General features: G+C 32.1%; 1 protein-coding gene across 2 annotated transcripts; it reads left to right on the top strand.

Moving 5' to 3' along the window:
• The first annotated feature begins 581 nt into the window (after positions 1-581).
• Positions 582-8,087, top strand: LOC109341148 (DNA-binding protein DDB_G0278111-like). Of its 2 annotated transcripts, XR_002106902.1 has the most exons (8): positions 582-724; positions 1,117-1,182; positions 1,308-1,357; positions 1,770-1,834; positions 2,473-2,564; positions 7,637-7,708; positions 7,781-7,869; positions 7,985-8,072. XR_002106902.1 is itself a non-coding variant. In XM_019578989.1 (7 exons), exons 1-7 carry the CDS (start codon positions 722-724, stop codon positions 7,817-7,819), a joined length of 387 nt encoding a protein of 128 aa, XP_019434534.1. In that variant the 5' UTR covers positions 582-721; the 3' UTR covers positions 7,820-8,087. The 2 variants fall into 2 exon arrangements, 1 of the variants encoding a protein (XP_019434534.1); XM_019578989.1 differs by having other exon boundaries at positions 7,781-8,087.
• Positions 8,088-12,066: the final 3,979 nt, after the last annotated feature.

The raw sequence follows: 12,066 nt of genomic DNA, 5'->3' as shown, positions 1-12,066 counted from the left end.
GGAAGATGGAAGAAGAAAACCACACCATTGTTTTACTTCTTCTTCATTCAATCAGATTTGAAATGGTAATGAAGAAGAGTTTATTGGGGTGGTTGGTGAATTGATAGCCTTTATTAAAGGTGAGTTATCTCATAATAAATTATTAAATGTTATTATTATATAGAATATGTTATTATTAATTATTAATAATATTTTATGGGTTTATGAATCGCAATATATAAGGGTTAACTTTATTATGTGTGGGAGGGTGTATATTAAGAAACGTCTTTGGAAGGAAATTTTTTGTTGAGCATCTGACGACATGTAACATATTATGACGTGATGAAACATTATTTTGTTATATAATATATAGATTATTATTAATTATTAAATAAATAATATTTTATGGGTTTATGAATGGCAATAGATAAGAGTTAACTTTTATGGTGCATGGGAATGAAAGATGCATAATACATTACCCATAAAATATACATTGTATAAAAGTAATTTTCTAATTTTGTAATATAGGTAAGTACATAGAAGTATCATGAAACCTAAAGGAGGAAGTGACTCCACTAGATCCTAGGACCAAAAGGGCTTTGATTCATGAGACCTGCTTTCTAATTTGAAAAAAATCGCTTATTACAAACGCAACTTGCTTTCTAATTTGTGAGCGGTGAATCAGAAAAGCCCCCAATCTTATAATCAGTTAGGGTTTCTTCTGCTCACCTAACCCCAAAAAATGGTATGTTGGAATTGCAATTCCAATTCCTCTTTTTTCCTTCTCTTTATTCATGTAAAACAATCGAAATTTTGTATTAGGGTATTCTGTGTTTGTTATGTTATGTTCCCAATTATTGAAAGAATCAAAGCTGTTCCCAATAGGTATGTAATTGTCAGAAGTGATCACTTTACTAAATCACTGACCTTTTATGATAAAAATATGAACAAGCTAGTCGTTAGGCCCTTGATTTTGCAGTCTATATTTCATTATAAATCTATTTTAAGCTTCTACAGCATGTTTTGCCCTTGATTTTGCAGTCTTTATTTCGGCTTTAATCTGTTTATACTGTAATTTTTTACTTTACCATAATTAATTTTTATTTTCTGGTTGGTATATGTAATTGCAAATTCCAGGCTGATCCTGAGTTGGAAGCAATAAGACAAAGAAGGATGCAGGAGCTTATGGGTCGGCAGGGCGTGGTTAGCTATCATTCCCTTATGTTTATCTTTATCATTTCGCAGCAGAGACTGAGAGTTTTCTTTGAATAATGATGATCACTTTATATTTCTGATCGGATCTTTTTTATGTAACAAAAAATTAACAGGGAAATCAACAGAACTCTGAACAGCAGACGGCACAGGAGGACGCTAAGAGGTTAGTTTCCGATTATTGATTTATATGAACTATTGCCTAAAGGGAAAATTAGACTGACCTCCCTTGAGGAGTTGAGACTTAGCTTAATTATATCTGGCATGCCTCTTGTTTCAAGAGTTACACTGACCTTCGTTAAGGTTATGTTGTAGGATGAGGGTCTATAAGTGTAATGACAACATAACCCTTATGGGAGGTCAATATAATCTATGAATCAGCAAGGATGCTAAGTGTAATTAAGCTAAACCTCGAGGGATGTTAGTGTAATTTTCCCTTAGTTACATAATTTTTTCTTGTCAGTTGCACAGATTTCACGTCAGATGATTTTTTCCATTTATCCTTATCACACGTTCTTTATATATTGTTAAATGGAATAAGAATGGCGAGTAATCTAAATGGGGAAAAAATTATTTAGGGAGGCAGATGAACGAAGACAAATGATGCTCAGTCAGATACTGTCAGCTGAAGCACGAGAAAGACGTAAGTTCAGAGCATAATCTTGCCTTCTTAGTTGCTAGTTGACTTTTTATCTCTCAACACTCTTGCTTTTCTTTAAAATATAGTCGAATTTTTTATTCTATATAAAAGTGATATGATAGTATTTTGGTGCATTATACTACTGACAGCAGATAAAAGTCGAACTTTTGTTTTGTCAATTGCAATTGAATAATAATACAATTCAATCCCGCCTTCCATCAACACATTAATGAATATAGAGATTTATGTCGTGCATTGAGGCATAGTTGTTACCTGTTATTATACTTGTATAGCTTTCTTAAACTATATATATAGATGTAGATATATATGTATTTTGACAAACACAATGATATGCTACATATATGCAGCGAAGTTAATGTACTATCACAAAACATATACATTCTAGTATATAGAATATTACTAGATACCCGTGTGGTGTATTTTGACAAACTCAATGCTATACTATATATACCCTGAGTCACATTTGGATTTCAAATGTTAAACATAATTTGTTGACGGAAAGATCATGTTTGCCGGTGTTTCTCAGAAAAATGCAATCAAAATTTGAAGGCATGCAGCATTTGGCTAAATGTGATGGGCTTTCTGACATTTTGTACACTTCTGCTAATCATTATGTGCAGTTGCTCGAATTGCTTTGGTGAAACCTGAGAAAGCCAGAGGTGTCGAAGATGTTATATTGAGAGCTGCTCAAATGGGTCAGATAGCTGAAAAGGTATATTAGATATTGTCTATTACTGTAACCTGATTCTTATCACTAGCTGATATTGTAACATTTGTAATTAGAACTAATTGAGCATTTTTGTATGATATGAAGTTTAGTTCTAGTTTTACCTTTTATTTGTTCAATCAATACAAATCAAGAAAAGGTCCTCAATCCATACTTACAAACTGCCTTCACATGGTAAATGTTAATTAGGATTTGTAAAATTTGGTAACATGCCAAACATACAGAAAATGTAGATTTTCCATATGTGAGAGGTTTAGTGTTATCTTCTCTGATGTAGTCGCATGCAATTGGGAGATAAATGAGTGTTGTATCTTGTGGTAATGGCTTACTTTGCTGGGTGGAAACTATACAATTTAAGATTATATTCACATTTGACAATAAAAACATGTCTATTTGTGCTTGATGTTGTTATACATAACTAGTCCTAAGCTCTGTTGAAAGGTGAAGGTTGTATTAAGTAATCAATAGCCAATGTAAAACTCTGTCGAATATTTATGATATGAATCAACGATGTGATAATCTTAATGTTAGGTCAATGCCCAGAAGCAACATATTGTATTGCTTGAGTACAATGTTAAATGAGCAAGGGCTGTTGTGTCGCCGCCTGGATGTAGTGAAAAATAAACAAAGGTTCCCATATTTGTGTGAATAGATGGGGTAAAAAGCTAGTTCAGTTGTCTAAGATTAGGGATGGCAACGGGCACGGGTAGTAGCTACCCGCTACCCGTTTCAAAATAGGATAACATTACCCATACCCGCCCGTACCCGTACGGGTACCCGTGTGTGGGTTTTTCTGGGTACCCACGGGTTTCCTTTATTATAAATCAATTTTTAATTTTTTACTTCTGTTATGTTTTAAATGAGATGAAACTTAATTATTTTTGTACTTTTTGATTGAATATTTGGCGAAAATGCTAAATTTATTGGTGTTTTCTATTTGTGTGATTTTATGTTCTCATTTCTTTAACAAAAAGTATATATTTTCTTTGTAAAACATGTGTGTTTCTACACATGTAATAATATTTGTAGAGTGTTTCACCACCAAACTCAATGAAATATGTAAACAAAGAAAAAGGAAAAAATATACATAGTGTAATGAATGTTAGAATAATTTACTTTTTATTTTAATTAAATATAATATATTAATCATATAAATAACGGGTACCCGCGGGCACGGGTACCATAATACCCGTACCCGCCCGTATGCACTACGGGTATTTTTAAAAACCCGTTTATAATACTCGCGGGTACCCGTTTTTGACCCGTACTCGTGCCCGTACGAGTTTTACCCGCGGGTACGGGTTTTTTTGCCATCCCTATCTAAGATACAAATTGGAATATGAAATATAGACACTCTTACAAGTGGATCAATGGAAATAATAGATACAATGATTAGGAATAGGATTAATTTTAGGTGCCTATAAGAAACTTGGTGGGTTGGTGAGAAGGCAACAAAGTTAGATGCTTCGGGTTTTAAGTTCTGATACACCGATGAGACAAGATCGAGAAATGTGGTGGATATAATTGTAATTAAGGAATGAAAGAAGGATGTGGTGGATTTAAAAAGAATATGAGATAGGGTCATAGCCCTAAAGTTTGTACTTTGGAGCAAACAAAGATATCTTTAATGTGCTTACTACTTATGTATCTTATAGGGCCATAGGGGCTAGAGGAATATTACAAGATAAAATTTGGGGAGGATTTGAAAGTTAGTACATGGAATATGTTTAGGAAAAAAATTTCTTATGAAAGGAATCTCAATCGGCATGTATGAAAGAACAATACATGATATGAAGGTTATCATGGAGGTTATGACATAGGCGAAGCAAATATGGAAGGTATGTCTATTCTAGATTTCTCTTCAAATTTTGTTTTTGCAATAGCCAAAATGTGTTTTAAGAAGTAAGATCATCTTATCACATAAAAATTGTATGGTGTGTTCCCAAATTAATTTCTTTCTAGAAGTTCCACATGCACCGTAAAGTCATACTTAGATAGAGCTTGACCACTTAACATAGAGTTTGTAAGAGTTTATAGTAGGTTGGAGAGAAAAGGCAAAGATAGAGCCCCATGAATCAAGTGGTGGAAATTGAAGAGTGCAGAATGAAGAACTTTTCGTCAGGGTTTTGGAGGAAGGGTATTGAGAGGCACAAAGAATTGCTAACCATGGCTGTTAAAAGGGCACGTTGAAGCGTCAAATCGCATGGTTCAACGTTTTTCATGGTGAATAGTGAGTCGGCATTGAAGAAATATTGTTCCAGAGCCAGAGGGCGTAGTAGTTAAGATCGCGATTTAACTCGTAGGATCAGTTGATCTTACGAGTTTTCAAGAGATAGTGAGTTGCGTGCCCACTTTTGAATGTGATGTTACCATCGCCAGTGAGATCGCCGGGGAAGATCGCAGGACCGTAAAATTGTCGTCTCGTTGCGATTTTCTGTTGTTATGACAAAAAATCCTAAATTCAAAAATAATCATCTTTTAAACCCATGTAGAAGGGGAAACCCATGGTCCAAAATCATTTGACCCATCCAAAATTCTTCTAACCCCTAAATTGTAAAATAACAAACAAACTATAACCAGAATAGAAATAGAAGTTACAACCACATCCAGAAGTTTCCAAAGACTTCATTTTCAAGACTTTTCTTTATTATCATCTTCAACATATTTGTTTTCCTTATTATCTCTAAAGTGATATTTTTTCTCTCTTTTTATGTTGTAATGTGTAATAATGGGAGAAAAATGGTGTTCACTATGTTGCCTTTGTTATATATGTTCCCTCTCTCTTCTTTTTTATGTGCTTTTGTTATGTTATGTTTTTGTTAAATTTTGCTTTATTTGTGGCTTTTGTTTCACTTTCCACATACATACTATTATAATATACGTGTAGACTACATAAAACATGAAGTTTCCACCTAAAACACACTGTATAGCTACATTATATTTCCATATACATATTATATTATATATATTTAATATAATATGTATATAATATAATATCAAGCTCTCTGACACTTGTTCGTGTTTTTTTTTTTTTTGCAATCAATGACTTTAGTTGATTATGTTAACATATTAGTTTTGTAATTATGTGAGACTTAATACTTTTGTATGCAACTATTTTGATGCTGGAAGTTTAAGTTTATCAAGTTCTACTTATTAATTTTGTTACTTATGCAATGGATAAAGTTGAAGATTTTATTATTCTATGTATATGTATGTCTAAAGAAATCAATATTTGGTAGGATCTTATGAACTGTGTTACGATCATACGTTTTATGTTTTCATCTAGCCCTTCCGATCTTATGTAAGATCTTGATCTTGTCAACTATGCTAGAGGGTGATGGCATGATGTTTTGGATTGTCGAATCACCGCTGATATTGCTTTGAGGAAGACTAGCTACAGTGCATGGGTTATCGACCTGTGTGTTCTATTTTTTTTTTACCCGATTTCATGACCAAGTCGATCATCCCAATGTTTAACCTAATATTTAGCCTTTTCTAACTAGCCCAAGTCGGCCAACTCGACCCAGCCGGACAGCCCAATGTTTAACCTAGTTTTGAAGCACTTTTTAACCTTTTTTAATCAGCCCAAGTCAGCTAACTCGACCAAGTCGGTCAACACAATGTTTTAACCTAATTTTTAGCCTCATTACTCCGATAAAAGACAACTCAATAAACCCAAAAACATTGACCTGAAAAATAACAACAAAATGTTATCCAAGAACTAGTTCACAGTGCGTGCTTTTATGGATGATATTGTCCTAATTGAAACTCGAGAGAGGAATTAAATGTGAAGTTAGAAATGTGATGACAAACTTTAAAAGGACATAACTTTCTTATAAGTTGAAGTAAGACGGACACGAAGTGTGAGTTTAACAAGAGGTGGACATACACTACCATAAAGGACATATTTGGAGATCATATCATACTACAAGTCCTTAGATTTAAGTATCTCAGGTTAATCATACAATACATAGGGAATTTGAGGGGATGTAAACCATATGATCCAAGCAGAGTACTTCAAGTGTCAAATGTGATATAAAAGAGGCATTCAAGCTTAAGGGAAAATTTTACTGCACAAATATAAGACCCACAATGCTATGAGACTAAATGTTAGGTGGTAAAATGTCAATAAGAGAATAAAGCCAATGTAGTAGAGATGTGAATGTTGTGTAATTAGGGATAAACATTAGGGAGAAAGTTGAAATAACTCCTATTGTAGAAAAGATGCTAGAGTCGTGACGTAGGAATTTTGGGCATGTGTGGAGGAGATTGTTAAAAGCCACAATAAGGAAAGGTTAGTCTAATTTCTAAATGCAGAGGGAGACCAAGAAAAATGATAGGCAAAATGATTAGAAAAGATTTAGAGATCAAGACTTTGTCAATAGATATGATTTATGATAGAATATTATGGCATCATTTAATCCGTGTAGCCGATTCCATGTAGTGGGATTAAGGCTTAGTTGTTGTTGTATTCACATTTAACAATAAGATGATACAGAGATGAACATATCATGTAGTTGTGTAAGGGCTGTTGGAGTCTAACTTGACAAGTTTAGGTAGAATTTCTTTAATCTATAATGTGTATGCAAGGAAGTTGGATTCTGATGATCACTTGCATGATTTAAATTTTGGCCTCTTGAAGTTTTTGGGTTTAGTTGACAGTTCTAATTCTAATGGTGATAATATAGATATGATCGGTAGGATCATAGTGTCATAGTGTTATATTGTTATCCCTTTGATGATGGTTGTGTCATGTCACCTAAGTAATCAGCACCACATGTCCCTTAAATAATTATGGCAAATAGAATCCCCTCTATATATATATATATATATATATATATATATGTATGTGTGTGTGTTTATGTATATATGTATAAGAAATGTAGAAAAAAGAGATCATTATGTCTTAGGCTGTACATCTATCTTCTCCAAACCCTTTTAAGTGGGAGCATCATGCACTGGATCGTTTTTTTTTTTATGTATATCGAATGTAGAAAAGAGATCATCATGTCCCAATGGATCTACTATGTGCCTCATCTTTTGAATTGCATATTTAGGTTTCTGAAGAAAGACTTATATCACTGTTGGAGCAAATAAACAACCAAACATCAAGGCAGACAAAAGTTACAGTAAGTTAAAGAATATTGATTATATTGTCCTACTCTCAAAGTTTATGATTGATTTATTTTCTGCTTTTGCAGATACAGAGGCGTAGAAATGTTCTTGAGGATGATGATTAACTTTCAATATCCCTTTAAGTGTTGTGTTAAGTACTGATTTCATGTTTCATTATATATTTTACTGACAATATTCTGTAAGTAGATTGTGAAGTATATGCTTCATTTTTATTTTGGTTCTATCTTGCCAGGCCTCTTGATTAAAAAAACTTGAAGAATTTAAATCAGGATTCTGGCTGTCATTTGTAAAACAGTTCCTAACATTCTAGCATGTGGATGGCATCTCAAAGATTAGAACTTTACATGTACCCTGAAACAATTTCTTCCTTTTGAACCCTTTTAATCATGGTTATCACAAGTGGACCGTTCAGGCTGACTGAAAACCAAAAAAATGGACCTCATATTGTTACCGTGTAATAATTATACTAGCTATATAATCATACACTTGAAATGAGTGAGACTTATCTCCAATAATGAAATGGGAAGTTCTTTTTTTGAGTTTTAAGGGTAAAAATTGTAATCTCAATGTAACTAATAAGGATATAAATGTCATTTTATTTTGTGTTTTCTTTGTTTTTCACAAAACTTCCCTCTCCATTATTGGAAATAAGTTTCACTTGAATTCTTACTCGAAATGAGTGAGACTCATCTCTAGTAATGGAGAGTAAAGTTTTTTTCTTTGACTTTTAAAGGTAAAATTGTAATCTTAATATAACTAATAAGGATACAAGTATCATTTCATTTTGTGTTTTCCTTGTTTTTCCACACAACTTCTCTTTCTATTATTAGAGAGAGTCTTACTCGTAATGATTGAGACTCTTCTCCAGCATTGGAGAGAAAAATTCTTTTTTAAAAATATACTAATAAAGATATAAGTGTTAATCCATTTTGTGTTTTCTTTAATTTTCACACAACTTTCCCTCAATGTAATAAATAAGGATACAAATGCAATTTTATTTTGTGTTTTCTTTGTTTTTCATACAACTTTTCTCTCCATCACTAGAGATATGTTGACTCAGAATGAGTGAGACTTCTCTCTAGTAACAGAGAGAGAAATATTTTTTATTTGAGTTTTAAGGATAAAATTGTAATCTCAATCTAACTAATAAGGATTCAAGTGTTATTTCATTTTGTGTTGTCATTGTTTTTTCACACAACTTCCCTCTCTATTACTAAAGAGAAGTCTAACTCGGAATAAGTAGACTACTCTACAATAATGGAGAGGGAAGTTCTATTTTTCTTTGAGTTTTAATGGTATAATTGTAATCTCAATGTAACAAATGAGTAAGACAAATCTCCTATAATGGAGAGAGAAGTTCTTTTTTCCTTTGGGCTTTAAGAGTAAAATTGTAATCTCAATATAACTAATAAGAATACAAGTGTCATTTCATTTTATGTTATCTTTGTTTTTCACACAACTTTCGTCTCCATTATTGAATAAGAGTCTTACTCGGAATGAGTGAGACTCCTCTCCTATAATGAAGAGATAAATTCTTTTTTCTGAGTTTTAAGGGTAAAACTGTAATCTCAATGTAACTAATAAAGATGCATGTGTCATTACATTTTGTGTTTTCTTTGTTTTATCACACAATTTCTCTCCATTATTGGAGATGAGTTCGACTCGGAATGAGTGAGACTACTCTTAAGTAATGGAGATGAATGTTTTTTCCTTTGAGTTTTTAGAGTAAAACTGTAATCTCAAAAGTAACAAATGAGTAAGACTCCTATCTTGTAATGGGGAGGGAAATTTGTTTTCCAGAGTTTTAAGGTAAAACTGTAATCACAAGGTATTTAATAAGGATACAAATGTCATTTTATTTTGTGTTTTCTTTATTAGTAAGACTCCTCTCGTGTAATGGAGAAGGAAGTTCTTTTTCTATTTGAGGTTTATGAGTAAAAATGTAATTTCAATGTAACTAATAAGGATACAAGTATCATTTCATTTGTCTTTTCTTTGTTTTTCACACAACTTCCCTCTATATTATTACTACATAGGAGTCTTACTCGAAATGTGTGAGACTAATATCTAGTAATGGAGTGAGAAGTTCTTTTTTTCTTTGTGTTTTAAGAGTAAAAATCTAATCTCAATGTAACTATTAAGGATACAAGTGTCATTTTATTTATATTTTCTTTGTTTTTTCACACAACTTTCATCTCCATTACTAGAGAGAAGTCTAACTCGGAATGAAAGAGACTACTCTCTAGTAATGGAGAGGAAAGATTGTTTTTAAGGGTAAAACTATATTCACAATGTAACTAATAAGTATATAAATGTCATTTCATTTTGTGTTTTCTTCCACACAACTTCCCTCTCCAGTATTGGAGATGATTTTTACTATGAGTGAGTGACTCTTCTCCCGTAACGGAGATGAAAATTCTTTTTTACCTTGAGTTTTGAGGTTAAAATTATAATCTCAATGTAACTAATAAGGATATAAGTGTTATTTCATTTTGTGTCTTAGTGGTTCTTTCACACAACTTCTCTCTCTATTACTAGAGATGAGTATGACTCGAATTGTGTGAGACTACTCTACAGTAATAGAGAGGGAAGTTCTTTTGTTCTTTGCGTTTTAAGGGTAAAACTTTAATCCAATGTAACGAATGAGTAAGTCTCTTATCTTGTAATAGAGAAGGAAGTTTTATTTTTTATTAGTTTTAAAGACAAAATTGTAATCACAATGTAGCTAATAAGGATAGGTGTATCATTTTATATTGTGTTTTCTTTGTTTTTCACACAAATAATTTCTACATTACTAGATAGGAGTCTTACTTGGAATGAGTGAGACCCATCTACTGTAATGGATAGGGAAGTTCTTTTTTCTTTGCATTTTAAGGGTAAAACTTGTAATCTCAATATATCTAATAAGGATATAAGTTTCATTTCATCTTTCTTTTTTTTTGTTTTTGACACAACTTTCTTCTCCTTTACTAGAGAGAAGTCTTACTTAGAATGACACAGACTCATCTCTAGTAATGGAGTGAGAAATTATTTTTTCTTTGAATTTTAAGGGTAAAATTGTAATCTCAATATAACTAATAAGAATACAAGTGTCATTTCATTTTATGTTATCTTTGTTTTTCACACAAGTTCCGTCTCCGTTATTGAAGAAGAGTCTTACTCGGAATGAGCGAGACTCATCTCCTATAATGAAGAGATAAATTCTTTTTTCTTTGAGTTTTAAGGGTAAAACTGTAATCTCAATGTAACTAATAAAGATGCATGTGTCATTACATTTTGTGTTTTCTTTGTTTTATCATACAATTTCTCTCCATTACTGGAGATGAGTTCGACTCGGAATGAGTGAGACTACTCTAAAGTAATGGAGATGAATGTTTTTATTCTTTGAGTTTTAAGAGTAAAACTGTAATCTCAAAAGTAACAAATGAGTAAGACTCATATCTTGTAATAGGGAGGGAAATTGTTTTTCTAGAGTTTTAAGGTGAAACTGTAATCACAAGGTATCTAATAAGAATACAAATGTCATTTTATTTTGTGCTTTCTTTATTAGTAAGACTCCTCTCGCATAATGGAGAAGGAAGTTCTTTACTATTTGAGGTTTATGAGTAAAAATATAATTTCAATGTAACTAATAAGAATACAAAGTATCATTCCATTTGTCTTTTCTTTGTTTTTCACACAAATTCCCTCTATATTATTACTATATAGGAGTCTTACTCGAAATGTGTGAGACTAATATCTAGTAATGGAGAGAGAAGTTCTTTTTTTCTTTGTCTTTTAAGAGTAAAAATCTAATCTCAATGTAACTATTAAGGATACAAATGTCATTTCATTTTTATTTTCTTTGTCTTTTCACAAAACTTCCATCTCCATTACTAAAGAGAAGTCTGACTCGGAATGAAAGAGACTACTCTATAGTAATAGAGAGGAAAGATTGTTTTTAAGTTTTAAGGGTAAAACTGTATTCACAATGTAACTAATAAGGATATAAATGTCATTTCATTTTGTGTTTTTTTCCACACAACTTCCCTCTCCAGTATTGGAGATGATTTTTACTATGAGTGAGTGACTCTTCTCCAGTAATGGAGATGAAAGTTCTTTTTTTCCTTGAGTTTTGAGGATAAAATTATAATCTCAATGTAAATAATAAGGATATAAATGTCATTTCTCTTTGAGTCTTAGTTGTTCTTTCACACAACTTCTCTGTCTATTACTATAGATGAGTATGACTCGAATTGTGTGAGACTACTCTATAGTAATATAGAGGGAAGTTCTTTTATTCTTTGCATTTTAAGGGTAAAACTTTAATCCAATGTAACGAATGAGTAAGTCTCTTATCTTGTAATAGAGA

The sequence above is a fragment of the Lupinus angustifolius genome, unplaced genomic scaffold, assembly GCF_001865875.1.
Source record: "Lupinus angustifolius cultivar Tanjil unplaced genomic scaffold, LupAngTanjil_v1.0 Scaffold_382, whole genome shotgun sequence".
Taxonomy (NCBI): Eukaryota; Viridiplantae; Streptophyta; class Magnoliopsida; order Fabales; family Fabaceae; genus Lupinus; species Lupinus angustifolius.
Note: the sequence above shows the minus strand (reverse complement) of the source record. Positions and strands in the feature narration are given on the sequence as shown.

Coding starts and splice junctions, on each gene's coding strand:
- LOC109341148 (XM_019578989.1), top strand. Junction 1,183..1,307: donor TTATGGGTCGGCAGGGCGTG/GTTAGCTATCAT, acceptor AAAAATTAACAG/GGAAATCAACAGAACTCTGA. Junction 2,565..7,636: donor TGGGTCAGATAGCTGAAAAG/GTATATTAGATA, acceptor TTGCATATTTAG/GTTTCTGAAGAAAGACTTAT.